This window comes from Hirundo rustica, chromosome 14, assembly GCF_015227805.2.
Source record: "Hirundo rustica isolate bHirRus1 chromosome 14, bHirRus1.pri.v3, whole genome shotgun sequence".
In the NCBI taxonomy this organism is placed as follows: Eukaryota; Metazoa; Chordata; class Aves; order Passeriformes; family Hirundinidae; genus Hirundo; species Hirundo rustica.
In genome coordinates this window covers 8,318,236-8,339,633 of record NC_053463.1, presented here as the reverse complement: position 1 = coordinate 8,339,633, position 21,398 = coordinate 8,318,236, and the positions used below count along the sequence as shown (strand labels likewise).

General features: G+C 39.8%; 1 protein-coding gene across 1 annotated transcript in view; it reads left to right on the top strand.

Annotated features, from left to right (window-relative positions):
- SPOCK1 (SPARC (osteonectin), cwcv and kazal like domains proteoglycan 1) overlaps positions 1-21,398 on the top strand; it is a 276,373-nt gene that overhangs the window by 142,063 nt on the left and 112,912 nt on the right. Inside the window, exon 4 of the mRNA XM_040078277.2 lies at positions 16,054-16,168. Within this exon, the coding sequence (XP_039934211.1) occupies positions 16,054-16,168 (115 nt within the window). The remainder of the gene's footprint in view (positions 1-16,053; positions 16,169-21,398) is intronic.

Sequence of the window (21,398 nt, the reverse complement as noted above, 5' to 3'; positions counted from 1 at the left end):
GAAGCAGCATAGGGATGGTGTGCTGCTCGTGGTGTACTGCAGGGCAGAAGGATTTATTCAGTCACCATGGACAGCTCACACTTCTCATCTGGAGAGTGGACAGATGGGGTTTTTGATTCCTAGGTGACTTGGGATACTGCAGATTATAGATTTCACTTCACTGAAGTATTTAGTTACATCGGAAATTAAGTATTCTACAGGCTGAGAGTTAAAATCATACTGAGATAGAGATGCTGGTTTTTGCCTTTGTGCTGTTTTCCGGGCCAACTAGGAAATGTAGTATCATTTATATTTGTTCCCTCTTGGAAAAGTAACTTGGGAGGTGCTGATTAATGAAATTCCACTCACACGCATTCCCACCACACCCACCTCAATTAAACGTCAGCACGGTTTCCCAGGTCAATATTTCAAGGCAGTGCTGATGAGATAGGATGTCAAGTTATAATATGAGATTGTTTGGTAAGTATATTTAGCACATACTCACTCCAACTGGCAAAACTGGGGAACAACTAGATTTTCAGAAAGTTAATTGGGTATTGAATCCTCTGTTTCAAGTAAGATGGGCAAGCCTTTCCTCAAAGCAGAGTATACAGCCTTGAATTAAATTAAATGCTGGCTGCGAGCTAAATTAGCAAATGGGATCTAGGCAAAAGTGTAGAGGGGGAAATTAGGATTATTTTATGTCATCAAGCAGACAACCTGTGGTTCAAGTACCAAAACATGCTGAGAAACTGCATTTATGGGGTACTTCATTTGCCTTTGCAAGGTCTCAAGTAGTGTGTGTGCTAGAGATAGGAGTGAGGTCAGTGAGCCCACAGAAGACAGTCAGAAAGAATCTCCAGTGTTTCTGTCTCTTAGTACTTCTCTCTTTCATGCATTTCCAAGAGCATTAGCTGATGGATATTTTTTAGGTCTGGGCTTTTTTTTTCCTCTGGAAAATGCACAGTTATCAGTACATGAAGCCTTCTGTTCTTCACATAACATTAAGTGCTCCCTGGGGGCTGTTCATGTGGGAGTTCTCTGCTAAAGATTTGCCTCAGGAGTCTGTAATTCCTACAAGAAGAGCACATATCTTTATTTCAGAGTCATCACACTGGTTGATGCTTGCTCACATTCTGCTTCATTAACTGTTTCTCATTTATTTACTTCTCTTGCCAGTCCACTTAAGCCCGATCCCCAGCGTACCCCCATGAAAGCCTTTACCAATATCAGGCAGAAGGCAGATGGCCTCATGCCCTATTCCCTCTGTCTGCAATGTACAAATTTTATCTGGGATACTTCTTTCAAATGTTACCAAAGTACTGAAGGCACTCTCTCCTTCCTAACAAAACAACAAGCATTACAACTTGGTTTTACACTGGATTCTGAAAATTCTTGGTGCTAGAGAGGAAGACACTTAGCATGGGAGTGTGGACACAGCCTGAAATGTCCTTAACAGGCAGCAGTACTCTGTTAAGGACTTTCTGTCTTCCCCCACTAAATCTGAGGCTGTGTTTTGCATTTGCATATTCTTACAATCTGACCTAGGATAGTTGATAATAGGCGCAATTAATCTCAAGGAAATAGTAAAAGAAGTCTAGAAGCTCTTAGGTGTTGGCAGATAATGTGAATCTAATTAAATGTGTAATCTAATCTAATAAAGTGGCTTCCAGCTGATCTTCTTCTTGGGGAGGGCCCAAAGCTTCTGTTCTGATGGACAGTGTGATCAGTTGTGGGTTTCTTCATCTCCATGTGGGATCATTTCAGACAGTACAATGGTGTGTTACATGGCAAATCCTCAACTGTGGCGTTGGACAAACGTGAACATCATTTGGAAGCTATGTGCATTAGCTAGATGTTAGCACTCATGTGACGCTTTTAGGATTTCTTCTTCCCACATTGCTTGTGTATGTGCACTTTTATGAATCCACGTTGTCATCTTTACATGAATTTGGGGAAACTGGTAAGTGAAACATGCAACAAATCCCCTATTCTTTATTACTTAATTATGTGGTTGTAAGGCCCAGCATTCAGCAGTTCAAGCAAATAACAGAGATGTGAATTATTCATTACGGGAGAATGAAAGGTTCTAGCTGTTCCAGTCTCCTCTTTTTGACAGCTTTATCAAGCATGAGAGACAAAGATATTGGCACCATAACAGCATGCAGAGATGGGGTCATTGACCCAACCTGTCCCTACTGTTAAGTTTGTTTTTTTTTTCTTTTAAAACATAGTGGGAGCAGTGATATGTATTGCTCAGCTATCAGCTTTTTCATGAAGGCAAGAACATTTGTGTCTTCTGTTCCTGTATTCCCATTTATTTTCTGATGTGCATTTTTTTCTCAAATGTGTCAGCAGTACAATAAAGTATTTTAATCCTCGGAATGACCAAGGCTGCTGCACAGATAAGCATGTCCCTACTTTCCTATTGGTTTTATCTTATGAGTCATTTAGCAAAGCCCATTTGAAAGCAGAAAGTGAAATCCTCATCCCAAAGAAGTCAAAGCTTCCACCAGTCTATGATAATGTCTGGTGTTTCATCATTAAAAGATAAGTATCTGTAAAAATGTGGTCATTTGCAAATTTGCACAGTCTCTGATGGAGGCACTTAGTACTTCCCATGCAGGTAATGGCTCTTCACAGATGATGACATTTCTATAGCAATTTTTAATTGCCAGTGAATGCCAGCAGAGGAAGTTGTGGATAAACAGCATTTTAAAGGATCAGCACTCCAACTTTAGCACTCTGGGATTTTAAGCAGGATGAATACCTTATTTCAGATTACTTACAGAAAGAAGCAACTATATGTTCATTTTATTTCACTACAAAAACCTGACAGTCCACTGTCTGTAAAAATACACTTCACTTCTCTGTATTTGTATCATGAGCCTGCCAAGCTTCCTCTTCATCTGTTTGATTTCTCAGGCTTTGAGGAAATAAGAAGGGTCATTGAAGGCTTTTAGCTGCAGCCTTTTGGCTTTGTACTGCTCCATTCTAAATCTAAATGATCCAGAAGTCGACCTGAAAACACAGTTAAGTGATGTGGAATTCAGACAGACTAGCAAATTATCTGTAGGAGAACATGCTGAGTTTCAAATCATCCTGCAGCCTGGGAGACTGCTAAATTAATTAGCTTGATAGAAAACTTTAAGGAAGAGCCACTGAGACAATCCGCTGGAAGGAGGAAAGAAGGATGTTTCTTTGGAAACAATGACATTGGCAGTTTGACACCTGCTGTTCTGAAGTGTTTGCCAAGCCCTTGAAAAAAATCAATCTATATATTAATGTCCGTGTGGCGCATCCAGTTCAGCAGACTGGGACCAGTAGCGAGGGCTACACACACTCACTAATGGCAATGTCCCACGCAGAATCTGCCGTGCTCCAGGAGCCCATTATGCCTAATAAATATCTTGACTTTTATTGACTGTTCAACTCACATTAAAAACCCTCCTACAGTAGTCTTCCTTTAGAGGAAAAAAAAAAAAAAAAAAAAAACAAATCACGAAGATTTGTGGGCCATTTAAAAATCCATAGGGCATGAAATTGATACTGTGTGAGAAAGAGAGAAAGGAATTCCCTCATTAGGTCTTGCACATTAGTACAAAGGCTGTTACTGTAGTTTAATCTGAGTTTTTGTGATATTTCCTCATAACTCATTTGTAGCAAGCATGCACATGGAATAATACACTGAAATACTGGTATTTCTTTTAATTACATTTTCTCAATGTCTTTACTTTTTTTTTTTATCCATATGTACTGCCTAAGCAAGGGATGGTTAAAGTGTGTAGCTGAATTAAACACCCTGAACTGAAACACTGACTCCCTGCCTCCAAATTGTGATGTATAACATAAAAGCCCTCAAGAGAGTTACAAGGGCAGAATTCCATTTTTGCTTTGTTGTTGATGAACTTAATGGTACCCAACATTGAGGCTGCCTCTGTCGCAGCAGCTGAAGCTGATGTACCAGTGTTTCTGGTGATGGAGTTGATTGGACTGGAGCTTAACTGCTGCTCAGGCTTATTAGTTTGTACAGCTGTTCCCCACCTCTGGATCTCAGGAAAGTTTCTTTAATATCCCAAGTGCTGAAAAAGGGTCAGAGCAGAGAGCATGAAGCTCTCAGTTATTTTTTTTTCCCCTTCTGCACTCCTGGCATGCTCAGATTGTCTTCAGTCTTTGCTCTGATGTGACTTTGAGTGGATAAACATTTCGAGTTAGACTTTCTGTCAGCATCTATATCCTGGAAAGTGCTGTAAAATCAGCTGGAAAATGATCTTGTCCAAATTATAAATGCAAATTCAGTATTCATGTCAGACAAACACATTTTCTCTGAACAGATTTTAATGTTTGACTATGGCAAAATCAAGCTAAACTCATTTTCCAGTTCAGTGTCAGCCCAAATATCACAGGGGCTTATTGCAAACCCTGTGAAGTAGGGAGGAGGAATCAGAACGGAGCAGAGATACAAGATATGCCCTCATTGAGAGTCTTTCTTACTGAGCATCTTGCTGCAACCAATTCTGGAGGTACAGAAGACCTCTTTGTAGTGATGTATTAAAATGGCAATTTGCTGATTAAAAGCAAATAGAAATATATTGTGCAAGAGAAGAAGTGGAATGGATAAATTGTGCTGCAATAAAAGTTATGTTTTCTCAACATCATAGGAAATTTATATAAATGGAAATTTTTTATCTCCTTAATATTAAGGTCACAAGTGTCCTGTTTCTGATTGTCATTCTTCCACAAGGATCTTGCTTGGAATCAGAAAAGTATTTGGGGCAATGCCTCCAGATATGATAGATCAGACAAGTTGACTCTGGAAATATAATATAATATATATATTCCCTGAAAGACAGTAAACCCCAGTTTCCAATTCCACTGTTACTCTGTGTTTGAATTATTCAGCTTTACTGATACATGTGGTTCCTTTTTATTAGAACTCTGTTTTATCTTTGTTCTAATAAAAAAGAACATGTACGTCAGGAACCCTGAATAATTCAGTCTGACTTCATAACTCAGGGAGCTTACTCTTTTCCAAGGCAGTTCTCGCCTAGGTTCCAGAAATCAAGCAATTCTCTTATGAACAGTTGTTCCTCTGTTGTAGAAGTCAATTTTAGCTACCATGCTGAGTGCAAGGTTACAGAGTTTGCTGTTGTATTGCCTGAGGCAGCTTCAGCTTTCTCTGTAGGAAAAGGACAAAACAACATTTTAGTTATTCCACACAGTTACTCGAGAAAGGAACTGTTCAAACTTTTTTTCTTCATAAAGGATCTTCTTTCAGAATTATTTTGGCTAAATATTGGCAAGAGAAAAAGCATTTCTCCTCTGTCAGATGATATCTTCATCATTGCTTTTTTTTTTTTTTTTTTTTTTTTTGAGCAATGTAAAGCATTTTAATGAAAGTATTAGTTCCTTGAAAACCTTCTAAACATTGGGTTTGTGCCTTTAAAAATTAGTATCACTTATCAAAAGACATATCAAGATGCCTGCAATGCATTAATAAGACAAGAATTGTATAATTTATCAGAGAACTATATAAAGAAAACTTTGATTTGCAGCAGCTCTCTAAAGGTGATCTTTTGTTGTTAAAAATTAATTTTGAGGTCTCAGAACCAAGATAGGAACTTCCGGTTGTGTGAATTAAATACTGGATTATGAGGTGCCAGCAACTAAATTGTATCAAGAAAAAAAAATGTAGAAAGAATGCAACTTTTTTTTTTTTTTTTTCCTTCTGTCCATAAATTCTGCAGTGTGGTTCAAGGCCTGTGACTTCATCATTTCCCTGCTGTCATTCCACTCAACACTTCTCACCTGCAATGCTCATCCTCTTCTTTGTGACCACTTTGTGTCCTCCAGCCCATTTGACAATCTGCTTTTTCCATTTCTGAGGTCACCTGCTAATTTTACCCTTTCATCTCATTCTGTGCAGAAAAATCACTGATCTCCTATTGTTTAGAGACTCCCAGTCTCAAAATGTCTACCTCTAACACAATTCCAGCAATTACTGATCAATTCCAGCAGAGTGGAGTTAATTTTTAGAAAAGGATTTTGTAGTTTAGGAATTTTCATCATTATTTGTTTCACACCAGAGCTTCTCGCTTGCACTTTGGAGTGAGGAATGATATCAGATACTGGTTTTCCCAGAACTTGCTTCTGTTAAACTCATTCTTGAGGAAGGAATTCTCTTTGCTGTATTCATACTCACTGTACTTTAAAACCAGGCATGCTGGGTGTTTGTCCTTTCATTTATTTCCCATTTAAACCTCTTCCAGATATCAATTATATGACTAATTGATTATCCATAGAGAAGCTTCATCTTTTCCTGCCTAGGCAATTCCTCTTAGAAGCAATGAAAATTCCATTAGGCAACAATCTATTACACCAGTCAGCCCCAGCCAATTTACACCTCTGGTGTGTTTCCTGTTTCTAGAGTAAGTACAAGCCATGTGCAGCAGCAGCAGCAGCACTCATTCATCCAGGGTATTTTTGATTGTGTCTCATGGCTAAAATCTCAATAGCTTGATAATTCTAGTGCTTTCTTTTGACAATAAATTCTTTACCTGTGAACATACAAATCTGTGATTTTTCCATTTCATGCCTAATCCAGAGGTGTTCCACGGAACACTGCCCATTTTGCAAGGTTTCCCACAGCAGTTATCACCTTGGCAGGAGGTGCTTCCACATGATAGGACTGAAACTGCTCTTTTCGTAATGAAATCACTCTTTCAAGAGCCTTTTATTTTAGTATTTGTTTTGCTCAGTGCACACTAAAACTAATGTAATATGGAAACAAATCTCCTGTTGATGGAGAAGATGAAGTGTTTTTCCCATGTTTCCGTGGAGACAATCAGGCTGCCATAAATGAGCAGGAAATGGCTCTTAGTTCTGCAGTTTGGCTGTTCTGAAATCATTCCCTTTCAAGTCATTCTCAGGCTCCTTCCCTTGTGTTCTGTGCTGCCTTCCAAGAGTCCCAGGATGATTTCTAGACACAGTTTTGCTATCTCCATTTTAAATGCTGAAAAAGAGACTGAGGCACAGAGTGACAAACTCATTTATCCCAGGGGATAAAAAAGGCCATGACTGAACAAAAAGACAATGTAAGGGTGGTGTCCTTTCCTTGTTGGCCCATTGACCAGGACAGACACTGCCCGTGCACTACAGTGCTAAGAACACTGAGAAAAAGTGCAAATTTGGGAATTCTTCCCTGACATATTGTTTCAAAGAATGTTATCAGTGTTCTAGCTTACTCTTTAAGTGGAAAATCACAGAAGCATAGAACGTTTTGGGAAGGAAGGAACCTTAGAGATCATCCAGTTCCAGTCCCCTGCCATATGCAGAGGCACTTTCCTCATCCAACCTGGCCTTGAACACTTCCTGGGACAAGCTTATAAACTGTATATGCAAGAGCTGATAATGTCAGGAGCCAAATTCTGTTTCATTTATCCTAGAAAATAAGCACAAGAACTTAATGGAAAAAGTAGAGTTTTTCTCATTTCCAGAGCAGAATGTCTTATCTCATTTCACATTTAAATACAGGCATGTGGAGATAGGCAGCAGCCTGGCTGGGAATTGCTGTAACTGTAACAACATTGACATTCAGTCTGTCGACAAATAGAGCAACCTCGTCAGCCTTTCAGAGAATTCATACCCAGAATTTATATTGCTTGCTTAGCTCCCTACAATGCTGTGTTAGAAAAGAGTTGTAATTATGGATACTGAAGTACTGATTTGTAAAACCAGTTTGGTCCTTATTTTTTGCTATTTGCTGATGGAATCAGTATTAACAGTGATACCGTTTTTCTTCTGCATTACCCCTAAAAATAATCATTAAAAAAATTGTATATTGTTCATGTTTTAAAATGAGGTTTAATGAACAAAAAAATCTCTTGAATAATAAACTTTGATTGGTTAAATATTTCCCTCTGTGAAAAATACAGAGGAGTTCTACATTGTTTCAATATTTTTTTTTTTTTTTAGTCATAGTTCACAGTATTAAACTTCATTATAGCTTTTAATCAGAGTTGGGAAAGGGTTCAGTTATGAGTTAGCTATCTGAATTAAATCACAGTAATTTTTTACCCATTATATTACAGCTTCAGTTAAATTATAAATTCCAACAACTTTACAAGTATTACACCACAATTTCACCAGTATTCAACAGAAGTGTTTCACAACATACAATGCAACTTCCCCTCTGAGCACATTAAAATACATGTTTGTATTAATCTGAAATGGGAATGGTATATCTTTAATTATGCATGAATAATTGCAAATATTATTTTCTGAAGAAGGTATAACCTGGTTTGTTTTCATTTGCCTTGGAGTAAATTAATTTGTATTAAATGAAATCCCACTAAATAAATTATAATTCACTTCAGTATAACAGAAAGCAGAAATAATTATGTCAGTTTACAGGAAAAACTATATCCAGCATTTCAGACTTTACCATGGCATTATTAAGTCCAAGCATTCAGAAATCTCAGTGTTAAATTAAATATACTTTCTCCTTTTTCATTTATTTATAATGATATAGAATCTTTCGTATGGCTTTAACATTATTAAACCTTTCTAGTTTTTCTTTTCAGTATTTTCATAGTAACAAAGAGAATAAAATCTTTCAGGGATTTGGAAAGAAGCACAGAGTTCTGTTCTGGCAGTGGGATCTGGAGGTTTAAGGGGATCAGGCGGTGTCACAGGACCCAGTTCAATGACAGATATGCAAAACGCAGTCTCAGCTTCTTGCAAAACTTAAATGCGACTTAGACTGCTCTGGCAAGGTGTTGTCAGCCAGCCTGATCCAGCAGGGTAGAGCTCCCAGGTCTCTTTTCCTCGCGCTCGTTTGCCAGGAAATGGAAGGTGGAAGTTGGAGGATGTTTCATCCCAGGCAGGGCGCCCGTGGGCACGAGCTCAGCAACGGCTCCCCCAGCCTGGAGATCACCGGAGAGCCCGGGGACAGAGACTGTGTCCTCCCAGGGATGGTGAGGGGACACAGAGCTGAGAGTGGAAGGAAATGGTCACACTGAGCTCTGCTCCTGTCCTGAGCATCTCTTGCAGCACACCCTGCACAACTGGGCCCTCCCTGCAAGGCAGACGCAGAGGTTTCAGCATTTCCTCCCGTTCCACCAGCTAAAGATCAGAGCAGCGTTTTGAAGCTCTCACTTCTATCCCAGGAAGTTTGAAGCTGGATCATCTGGGGGTTTTGGGGACTCTAAACCAGAAGCTGTAGACGTGCTGTCATTAAACATTTGCCAAAGCCCTCTGACTCCCAGAGAACGGGGTGATTTTATACCATACTACTTTCTGGGGTTAATAATTGAATGTAACATCTGACCAATATCTTTCTGTCGGGGGCCTTTTTGAAGTCTGTTCTGCCTTCAGCTCACTGGGATACGCAGAAGCACACCCTCGGGTGTGACCCATGCAAGCACAGATTATCCAATAGTGAAGCGCTTGGAGTTGAGGGGAGATGGTGGCACTGCTGAGGATCCTGCTCCTTGAACTGAGGGCAGGGAGCCATCCTTGCACGTTGGGGAGACCCTGGCCTTGAGGGCAGCAGGGTTGTTTGTTAAAAGGCCACCCACACTGAGGGCTCTGACTGATTATCTCATCCACCAGTGGAAGCACAATTCCTAACTTCCAGTCCTGTCCTATTTCTCTTTCCTTCCCACCGCCCCCCCCCTTTTTTTCCCCCCCCCACTACATTGGATTTCTGTGTATTCATCAAAAAATTTAATTTAAATACCAAGAGTTCTTATCCTTTTCTTCAGAAAGGAAATCTGCAGAGTCCTTTGAAGCATCTTCTGCCTTGGATGGCCCTCAGCAATGTCAAAAGCAATTATATGTCAGTTATAAAAAGTGATTTTTAAAGTGCCTGTAAAAATTAAAATAGATGTTTCTGTGCACTGTATTAGCATCTTCAGCCACTCAGACATTAGAGTGCTCCAAAACAAAGCTGTACAAAATACCACACAGTGATGGAGCAAATGCTGACAGTTATTCCCTAACTGCCTTGGGAAATTCCATTTATTGAAAATAATTCACATGCATGTTTGAAACATTCTGTAATTAATTTTCAGCTGAATTGATTTCTGTATCCAAACTGCTCTGAGGAGGGGGGGAGAGAGAGAGAGAGAGAGAGAGAGACTTAAATATCAGAGCTGGTGGTTGGAGGACATGTTCTCTCCTAAACTTGGGAGGGGGCTAACACAAATATTCTCCCTAATGAAGATGAACGATTTTTGCCAAGATTTGCAGGAGCAGAATAGAACCATTATTATCTACATCTATATGGTGGGTGGGTCTTGTAATCTGCTGTTAAATAACACTTTGTAAGACCAGAATTATTAACAGTATCAATTCTGAGAATAAGTATTACACTCAGCTCCAACAAAGAGCAGTCTTCTGAATGGCTGGAAAAGCCTGGAATTCCATCAAGAGCTTCTTGGGACATCTTGTCCATTCAAGGGGGATGGAATAGTCCCATTGCACTTGGATGGAGCCCCAGTGACCGTCTAACCCCAGCACATGGATTGGTTCAAGTTTCCTACTAAAGCGCTGGAAACTTACCATGCCTTCACAGAGAAGTGCTCTTGAAGTTAGTATGTATGACCATGTTCACCTTAGAAAAAATAGCATAAATTCATCGTAAAGCTGATGATGCTCGAACTCTGATGGGTACCTCAGGCTGTGATGTACCTCAAATAACCAAAATGTTAAAGCCAAAGCTGGTCTTAGCCAGCATGTGTTGAAAATGTGTCCCTTCCCTAGCAAAAAACCAAGAGCATCTTGTAGGAATTTTTATTAACATGTTTCAGTAGGCTTAATGGCACCTTCACATTTGCTCTATGATGGTTTTCATGGAAGCATAAAGTAAAATTCCATGGAGACACTACTCATCTGCCTCTGTCACTTTCTCTTTGGTCGTCACGCTGCTGGAAGTGGACACATGATGCTGGTTTGAAACCTTCCCTCCTAGATCTGAAGATTGACACTGGTTGCCATTTGAGCTTCATGCTGAGTGGGGAGGAAGAGTCAGAGCCTTTTGTCCACTGCCTGCCCAGACCTGCTCGTCTCCACAGCTTTCCCGTTCCTGCCCTTCGCCTCATTGCCCATTTCCTGGCCTCTACAGCCAGGAACTGCGCTTTCCTTCTCCTGCCTGCTTGTGGAGTATAGCTGGAAACAAGTAACACATAATGATATTGAAATGCACACAAATAATGTAATGCATCATTTAATTGAGAGACTTCGTTTTATTATCAATCTCTTTTGTATTAAAATACACACTAGGATCTTTGCACTGAAGACAGTGGGTCTCATTTTCCATTTCATCATACCTCTCCCAGCAGATGTTCTTTTCTTACGCGGTGAGAACTGTTCCAAGCGGATTGCATAAAAGCAACTGCTCTTGCCATTGCATTATGCAGGAGTATTTTGTCATTGGGTGATCATAGTACTTACTGGCAGGAAATTTTAAAAACAAACCCCCAATATTTACATAACACCATCTCTTTTTGATTGTGCAGTTCATTTCAGCTTCACTGAACAGCTACGTTTTGAAAATACTTTCTTCCCCCTAAGGAATGGTCATAAAAACAGAATCAAGCTCATAAATCTTTTTGTGAACTAGTTGTACAGTTTCTGCAGGATTACACATCCATTGCTGTGAGACACTGAAAGTGTTTATTTGTTATCACCCTTTTAAAGTCAAATGTGTGAAAAGCAAATTCTCTCTGTTGTGATTAACATGGTGACCCACTGGCGCAACATATGGAGCTACATCCTAAAGAGCAACTTCTCCCTGTACTGCCATTGACTGAACTAAGATTTTCCTGCAAGTCATACGTCTTTTTTTATTCTGGTAATAAATAAAAATGGGAAATGTAATAGAAAAGTATCTCAAACACTGTTGGTAGGTCTTTATCCAACACTGATTTATATTACAAATCCACAGCTGAGGTGAATGGTGCAAGGAGGGAAGAGAAAAAGTGTGTTCATTTCATAAGGGAATGTTCTCTGGTCTGCTGTGTGGAGCTGGGACAGAAAGAGGTTTGGGATGCCATTGGTGTTTGTAGACCTTTTGGTATTGGAAAGCAATGTCACCATATCATTAGGAGGGTGTTAGGGCTGATGCAATCCTGCAATCCCTGCTGTTTATCATCTACCAATTATTTTGGTCCCTCTCTGAGATCACCATAGAAGATTTATAGTTTTAAGAGAGAGCTTAGATTGCCCTGCATAAAAAAAAAAAAAAAAAGGGAATGCTAAAGGACAGGAATTCTGCACCTCCAGTCACTTCTTCCCTTGCCCTGTCAATTCAGAGGCTTCTCAGCTCTGAGTACCAGGATGGCTTCCCAGAAAGCAAATGTCAGCAGCAGAAACGTGTCTGGGTGTGAAGTGAGGAAGAGTGAGATTCATGAGCCAAGATGAAGTATTATAATTTCCTACATTTTTCCAAGATAAGAGTTTTCTGAAAATGATTATACTGAGATGTCCAGTACTATATTTCAGTCAACTGCCTCCTGGGATTGCTCTTTCCCTTAGCATTATCCATGGGAAATGCTCAGAAGAGGAAACCATGGAGCCTGGGTTCAAAAAATGATAGGTGGGGTGACTGAAGTGGGTTTTCATCAAGGAATTTTTGTCCGAGTGAAACATTTAATTCCAGTACTGGCTGGGTACATATCTCCCTACATAAATGTTGAATGAATGCTCAGCCACTCTAAAGTAATTAATCACATCAGTTTCACCTTCAGACTCAGCCTAAAGAAAAAGTGGAAAAATGTTCACATGTCAAAGCCAGGCTTAAAGAATTTTTGTTGTTACTGTGCAGACAGAGCTGGGTGCAGACTCGCTGACATAGAGAAGGGATGGCTGTAATTTTGCTTTCAAGCTGATAAAGGAACATCTTCTTCCCACTTTATTTATATATTTGTACTTTTAGCTCTTCATTTTCAAAGAGTTCATAGTCGTTGCTTTAGGACAAAAAGAACTGTAATGGCAAATATGGTTGTTATGTTTCATCTTATTCCCAAGGGTGTGTTCTTCTTCCAGTGGTGAGCATCTGCTCCTAGTCATGTAGAAATCTGATTAACAAAGCATGATCTTTGATTAGCATATTTCAGAAATTGTTTCTTATTACTAGCTCTCCTTAGGGCTTGTGTTGCTTAGCAGTAGAACAACTTTCTAAATGTATTTAAGATGTTGAGGAACTTTGCAGACATTTGAGCTTTTAAACTTTTATGTTCACATGGATCATGCATTCTGCATAAGCGGGAAAAAATATCTCAAGAAATAACAATCCATATTGTGGGGGTTTTGCTGTCTTCTGATGAAGTTCAGTTTGGCTTGTATTAATAAACTACTGTTTTGAACTGCCTGTAAGGACTGTTTTTAATGAATAATAAATGATGCTTCTATGATGTGTTCCATTTGAGGATTTTCCTGAGGTTTTCCACCATGAATGAAATAATTCACCCAACACGTCAGCTGCTTTATTTATTATTGTCAACATTAGTATTGTTTTCAGACGGTAGAAGCAAGTCACCAAGGTATAACAACTTGAGGCCTGATTTGAAAGACAGTGGTGGCTAGGATTTCCAACCACATCTTTTCCCATTGCTTTCCTTCAAACTCATGATTATTCAACAGTGTTTTTTTCTTTTTGGACAGACAATTTTTAAATTGCAAACTATTTGAAAGCTGTGTTACTTTAACCAGTAATGGATAGTGTGATGCTATTTCATGCATGCATTTTTATTTCTTAGAAGACCTAAATAGTTTCTGACATGGATTCACCAAGAGGAGTAAATTTTACAGGGGAAAGATGCTAAGTACTGTAGCTGTGCATGATATCACATAGACCGCGTGGGCCTAAATTTTGCTCCTTATTCATGCCAAACTGGTATTGACTTTCCAGGCTAAACCTACATCTGCACTCCTCAGGTTTTGGCTGATAGAACACTGAGCACAAGGCCAGGCTGTGCTCACCAGCAGCCCAGTGCTCCTGGCAGCTCCTAGCCCTGGGCTCCCAGCCAGTTTGCACTGTGATTTCTGTTGATGCAGCATTTTGCATCAAGGATGTGTCACCAGCAAAAGCAAACAATGTGCATGGGCTCCAGCAACAGAGCAAGGCCAGCTGCAAGCAAGCAAAAGTTCTGGTCATTAAATTGTGTGTGGAAATGACCTTTGAATTACCTCGGCCAGGTGATGTGGTGACCCTGCACACTCCAAGTGGTGCTCAGTCATTAAAGGCTTTGCAGAAGGAGGATTTGTCACCGGTTTGCAGTTTAGGAATATCCAGGTAGACAGCCAGCTCAGGAAACTGTGGCTGGCTATTTAAATCCCTGTCAAAGATCTGCCTCAGTCCTTAACTCAGTCTCCAGTGAGAGTGAAGTAAGAGGATTAAGAAGGTATCTCTCACTCTTTGTGTTCTGGGAATGTAAAGGGAATCGGATACTTCTCACCTGTCTGGCTTAAAAGAGACACCAAAAGGCAACAGCAAAACATCCCAGGAGAGCCTCGAGAGCCTTTGGTCTTTCCAGTGGGACAGACCCTGGCTCCTCAAACACTGCCTGTGTATTTTCCCAATGGCAACACATTGAATATTGCTGCCTTATTTTTTATGGTGTAGAAACAGATGGTCTTTTCTCCTTCCTTGTTCACTTCACCCCTTCTATCAGTTTTAATGGTTTAAAAGAAAAGGCTTTTAACACTTTCGCTTTGTTTTTACGATTTCCCCGTCTTGCACCAAAGGCATTCCAGTAAATACATATGCACTAGTGAAGCTTAATTGCCCATCACAAATGTGTAATGGGTGTTAATGTGGCAGGAGCTTGTAGCTGTGGCTGTTTAACCCAGCACAGAACAGCTGCAACACTTCAGACCTGAAGGAAAACAGAAGAATCCTCTGCTTGTTGGAAACATATTTGCTCTCAGAGAAATCTGGTATATAGCAAACTGAGACAACTTCTATTTCAAACAGTGTCCTTTGAAAGTTTCTCTTATTGTTCAGTAGAAATGGGAAATGATTAACGTAAAGGGCGAGTAAGAGCTTTATACTATCCCCAAAATGAAACTAAGAGTTGCCCACTTCCAGGAATGTGAGAAGGGGTGGGAGAAGGAAAATAGGATTTAAGGACATTGAAGAGGAACAGGAAGTCAAAACCATGGCAACAGAATGTCCAAAAAGAGCCTCTCTAAAAATCACTTCTCAAACAAAACTGAAATTTCTCCATGTGACTATAAGGCAGAGATTTCCCTTCTGATGTGTTCACATAACCATATTTTGAATATTTGTAATTCATCTTGGCAGAAAATACCCTATTGCTGACTTTTAGAAACCTTCTTTGTAAAAGAATGAATTTAGACAGATACCTTTCAAATGGGACAAGAGCCTGGACATATTTGCTCTGAGAGGGCAACTCATTGTGCTAATTCCAACTCTGACAGCACTGCTGGTGCTGCAGGTTGTTGTATGAAACCCAGGATTATTTCGTTGTTATAACTGCTCTTCTACTCAAGCATTTTAAATACAGAGGATGCTTAGCTGTAAAAGTTAAAAATAATCTCTAAAAGTATGATGCCTGTTTTACAGCATCTGAAATTAAATTTATTAGCACTCTGCATTGTATCAGTTATTAGTTAGCTTCTAAAATACCGGTCATTTTTTACTTGAGTACATTTTATCCAAACATGGCTTTTCTGTGGGGGAAAAAAAAAAAAAAAAAAAAAAAAAAAAAAAAAAAAAAAAAGGCATGATATAGATTGTTAAATCTATATCTATAGATAACAATCTATAGATTGTTAAATGGCACTTCATCCCAAAGTCTCATGTCTAATATTACTGTGAATGCCAATTAGATCACTGTTCAGTAATCAGTCTTTAGGCTCTCCATCTCTCTATGTGAATTCTCTACTTCACATGCAGCCTGAAAACAGCAGCACGTGCTATAAAACATCAAGTTATTCATTCATTCACATGTGGGAGTGTTCATTCTGACCAGTTGTCTTCTGCCTGCCAAGACAGACCTCTGTGTGCATTTCTCACTTTCTTTTTTTAATCTGTTTGATGTTTTACAGCCCTTGATCCGTCCAAAGATCCCTGCCTGAAGGTGAAGTGCAGCCCACACAAAGTGTGCGTCACCCACGACTACGAGACCGCGATTTGCGTGAGCCGCAAGCAGCTGGTGCACAGGTGAGGAAACTTCTCCTTGCTTGAGGCTTTTGTGTCTGTCACAGACAGCCAGTGTGGGACAAAAAGTAAAATGAGAAAATTCCAAAATTAACAGTAAAACCCACACAATTTTACAACATTCCTTAAAAGTTTAATTTCTGCTAAAAAATTAAATAAATAAAGAGACAAACAGAAGTTTTGTGTTTATAACTGAGGCAATTTAAAAAAGATGACCCAGAACATGCTGCATCCTGTGGTGTGGATTGCAGGATTCTCTCCCAGGTCTGGGAGGGATTTTCTCCCCCCAGAGAGCAGTAATTATGCATGCTTTAAAAACTGAAAACATGAAATATGAAAACACTGTGCCAGAGGTATCTACAGTTCCGGTAACTTAATTAGAAGTAATTAACAGGAGATTAATAAAGATATCTATCTATCTATCTATCTATCTATCTATCTATCTATCTATCTATCTATCTATCTATCTATCTAACCTCTGCTAAAACTTGCTAAAGAGCAGAGAAGTGTTGGTGGAATTTTATAGAGCAACTCCTTGAGAAGTCACTAACTAGAGGAATCTCCAGATCAGGTTGCTGAATGACTGAATTAAGAGCAAATGAACTAGCTATTATGTTACAAGGCCAGGATGTTCAAGTTAGACCACAGAACTTGACAGAGAGAAGCTACAAATAAAAGAAAAGCCTTGGGTTGAGATAGTTACATCCTAGAATTGAGACATTTGTAAACAAATGTTGATTAAAAAACCCCAACTTTGCCCTATTTTGGAAGGAGATCCAGTAGGGAAACTAGAGTTGAGTATGTCCAGAGCATGAGTCAAGACCCAGAATTAAACTGGAGGAATCAGCCCCTCCAGTTGCCAACAGATACACAACAGAATAAATTGTGTACTGCTCTAATGAGCAACTCTGAATGCTTGCTCTGCACTTTAAGGAAAATGCATTGTCTTGCTTTCATTATGTTTCAGTGATAAATCTGGGGGCTGCTCTTCAGTTTCTCTCTCTAGTATGGAAGAAAAAATTTGCCTGTAACATAGCTCAGGTCCCCAAATGTTGTCAGCCAGTGTTGTAGTTTAACAGCTGTTTAAGCCAGACTAAATTCAGGATGATCTGATTCCCATGTACTACATCTCATTTTATCTCACTCTCACCTGGTTGAGGAAGCTAATCCTGTAAGAACAAATTGCCTTTGATTGATAATACAAAGTTAAAGGTGTAATATGCATGAGGCAGTGTGTTCAGTATTTGGTTTTCAGTATGGAATGATCCCTGGAAATAAGTTAGGAGTCTGCTACGTGCAGTGCTTACATTCTAATTATTTTTTTGGTACTACATAGCTTATATTTTCTAGTTAGGATGGATTGAAACCTGGTTTAAATCCTTGCATTATATAGTAGTCCTTGTGATATATAGACATAGATGTTGAGCCAAATGCTTTCTGAGCTATTTCCAGTATTTAATGTCCCCAAAGTAGGCAAAATGTTCAGAGGAATGATGCGGAGGAACTGAATATCCTTTCTTTGCAGAAACCAGGCTGCATTTCATGTGATCTCTCTATGATTCCTCCACTGCCTGCAGCTGTTTCAGCAAACCTTTGAGTAGCACTGTGACTATGGAGATGAATTGAAAAGTATTGAAAACTTACTTTGAAAATTCTCCAAACAATTTCCAGCAAGTTTTGCAGTGCTAAAAGAACTACTGCTGGTGTGTGACAGTGGCACACATAGCCCCACAGTGGTTTTACTCTCCAGGGTCCCAGCTACCCTGGCCCCAGAGGGTAGATAGGTCAAGGAGGGAAGTAATCAGGGCAAATTGTTGATATGAATCAGTGGAGTGACACCCCCCAAAGGTTTTCACCTTTAGTCCCACAGCATTCTGTTTTTTCTGTGCCTGGCCTCAATAACGCTGTATGTCTGACTCCAGTGACATTAAATGCTGTGTTAATCAGGAGTAAACACATTGAAAGGGGTGGAGTTGCACCTATTTAAAACCAGCAAAAATCTGAATATATTGCTGTGGGCACGTGTAGTAACAATTTCCAAGTAGCACAGTGCTGTTGTGATTGTCTTGCACATCCATGGTGCTTTGGGGTGTGCTCAGGAGGATTTTCCATTTCATGCATCGTTATCAACTTGCTGCAGTGGTTTTTCACAGTATGTAGGCTCAGCAAAAAGTAATCAAGAGCAACACCTTTGTTGTTGCTGAGCCTCCCAGACAGAGCTGTGCTGGTTTGTGTCACCCAGTGCCTGCCTGGATGGAGAGCTGTGGTTTTCCAGGTAGGGTGTGTTGCAAACTCTGAAATCACCAGTGCCAGCACCATGCCATTCCCATTTCATTTCCTTTCTGCTGGGATGCCTGCTTTTGAAACCACTGCAGGAGCTCAGTAGCAGCGTAGAAAATTGAGTTGTATGGAAATGTGTTGTTTAATCTACTCAGACGCTGCCCCTGGGGCAGTCTGGCCTCTCCTGTTCAGCATCTGCAATCTCCTCCTTTTCTGCTCCTCCTCCCCTCCACAGGCACCTCATGAGCAGCCCTGGGTCTTGAATCACGGAATGGTTTGGGATGGAAGGGACCTCAAAGATCATCTAATTCCCCCCCACCCTCTGCCCTTTGGATCTACTGATACAATCAGTTGGTTCCCCAATTAACCTTGCTGTGTTCATAGATTTTTTCCATTCTCTTACTCCTTTTCATACTGATTCTGAAAATAATTGCTTTTCGTTTGGTTGTTATGTACAATTCAGAGAAAAGGGCATAGCCCAAAGGGAACTTTGCAAAATAATATTATTTGAGTCCCTGCTGGTATATTTATCCATGTTAACTGTTTGTGTTTTATTTGTATGTATTTTTCTTGAAGGGCCTATCACAAGCAGAAAGATGGGAGAACCCAGATAGTAACAGGGGAAAACCACTAGGTAGTTATTCATTTTTTTTTCTCTTTCTCCATGGGCATTAACCAACTAATTTTTCTAGTAAGCTGTTAGTGCTGAAGAAATTGAGTCATAAGATGTCTGAGAGGTATTTCAGACAGATAATAGAGTTTTGTGAGCACATCCTCTAAGGCGTTTACAGTACAAATCAGACAGTACATTTAGAGAAAAGGCAAGACTGAGTTGTAATTGAAGAGTGTGAAAAAGATAAAATTGGAGGTACCTTCTCCTATGCTTAATAGACCTTGTACTAATGATAGAGTCTTATCAAATCTTTTGAGTGGATTAAAACCTCTTTCAATTTGGACATCTATGAGGAAAAGTCTTTATTAGTTCAGTTTTGCTTGAAATGCAGTAGTTAATATCTCTCAAAGTTGTCTCATGCATTCTCAGTCCCATAATACTTTAAGCCATTTGTCTCTGCTGGTGCTGATAGCAGTGGATGGGAAGGAAAGATGTCACTCTTGGGCTCTTTTCAAAAGAATGAGAAGAGAGGATTGATGTGAAAATAATGGGCATATGACCATGTCCAGGGTTTACAGCTTTGCTCAGTCCACTTAACTGGCAATGACCAATTAGCTCATCACTGCCATGTAAGTCACTCACAGAGATAAGCACACAACTTCTCTGCTTCTCTGCTCTGTAGAAATCCAGCTATTTGCTCACTATTTCCTCAGTACTTTTGAGGATAATGCTGACTAAAGAGTCTACTACGGAGTTTCTCTTTTTTTTTTTTTTTTCTTGGTAAGATATGGACAAGTTCCCAGATAAAACATCTGTTCTTCTAAATTACACATCAAAACCTTGGTCTGACCAGCATGGCAGCGTTGGCAGCTACACTTATCCACAAGGAGCAGATAAATCTCCCTCTCTTTCTTTACAAATCCTGCAGCTGATACACCATTTCTGGTTAGGAAGGACCCTGCTCAAAACAAGTCAAGTAAAACATCCCCATATGTGAAACAGAGCATTTTTGTAGCATGGCTCTGGCTTGCCAGTGAGTGCTTTAAATTGTATCTGAAAGGGGGAGGCAAAGCAATCACTGCCAGGACGTCAGTGACCCACCTGCTTTGCAGAACTGCTGGGAGCATTACAGAAAAATCTCTGACCACAGCAAATGCACTTTTAGGGATTTACTGAAAAGTTGTACACATAAGCAAGGATTTGAAACAGTGCTATTCCTCAATGTCTATGATTACATCAACAATCACCTTTTAAAAGGTGCTAAAATAGGGCCTATAAACCCAACCCTGTTGTTCTGCCGTTCTCTCTGACTTGTGTCTGCCTGTGTTTTCTCTTGTTTGCTTCACTGCTAAATGCTGATGAGGGGTTGGCACAACACCAGGGACTCCTCTGGGGGTTGCAGCTTCCTGTGCTGAAAACCCAGCTCTCACATTCCCAGTGCCCTGACTGATGTCATGCAGGGCTTGGTCCTAAGCTCATTTAATTCTGCCTGATTTATGTGGTAATGTTTATCAAAGCCTGAGTAGGTGAGAAATCCATAGGAGAACCAAACTTGGGCGATGGTTAATTATCTTTGGATTAACTAATACCATCAGTTGGTTCCCCAGTTAACCTTGCTGTGTTCATAGCTCTTTTCTATTCTCTTGCTCCTTTTAACACTGATTCAGAAAATAATTGCTGTTCATTTGTGTATTATGCACAGTTCAGGGGGAAAATGCATAGCCCAAAGGTTACTTTACATGGATCACAGAATCACAGAGTATGCTGAGTTGGAAGAGACCCATCAGGAACATCGGGTCCAATTCCTAGCCCTGCACAGGATACCCCATGAATCCCACCATGTGCCTGAGAGAATTGTCCAAATACTCCTTTAATTCTGTCAGGCTTGATGCTGGGACCAGTTCCCTGGGGATCCTGTTCCAGTGCCCAAACTTTTCCTGATATCTAACCTAAACCTCATAAATATCATAATTATTTTTCACATCTCCAGTGGTCTTGGTAACTTCTGGGAGGAATTCACAGTTATGAGTTAATTTTTACTGCGGATTTGTTTATAAGCATTGAATGAATTCTTTTGCTGATTAATGTTTTCAAAATTAAGGGAAGAAAACTGCACGGTTTAGCGGCAAAAGAAAATCTTTTGACTATTGTTTTATTATTAAAAAAAGCCATTTCGAATAGGATGTTTTTTTTCCCAAGTAACAATACAACAATATTTACACATATCTGACACATCTGAAAACTGATTTGAAGTCTCTAAATCTGGCTTTTCCTAGAGAATAAAAAAAGAAACTAAGGAAAAGAATGCTTTTATGAAAAACTTTTTACCCACCTCTAGTG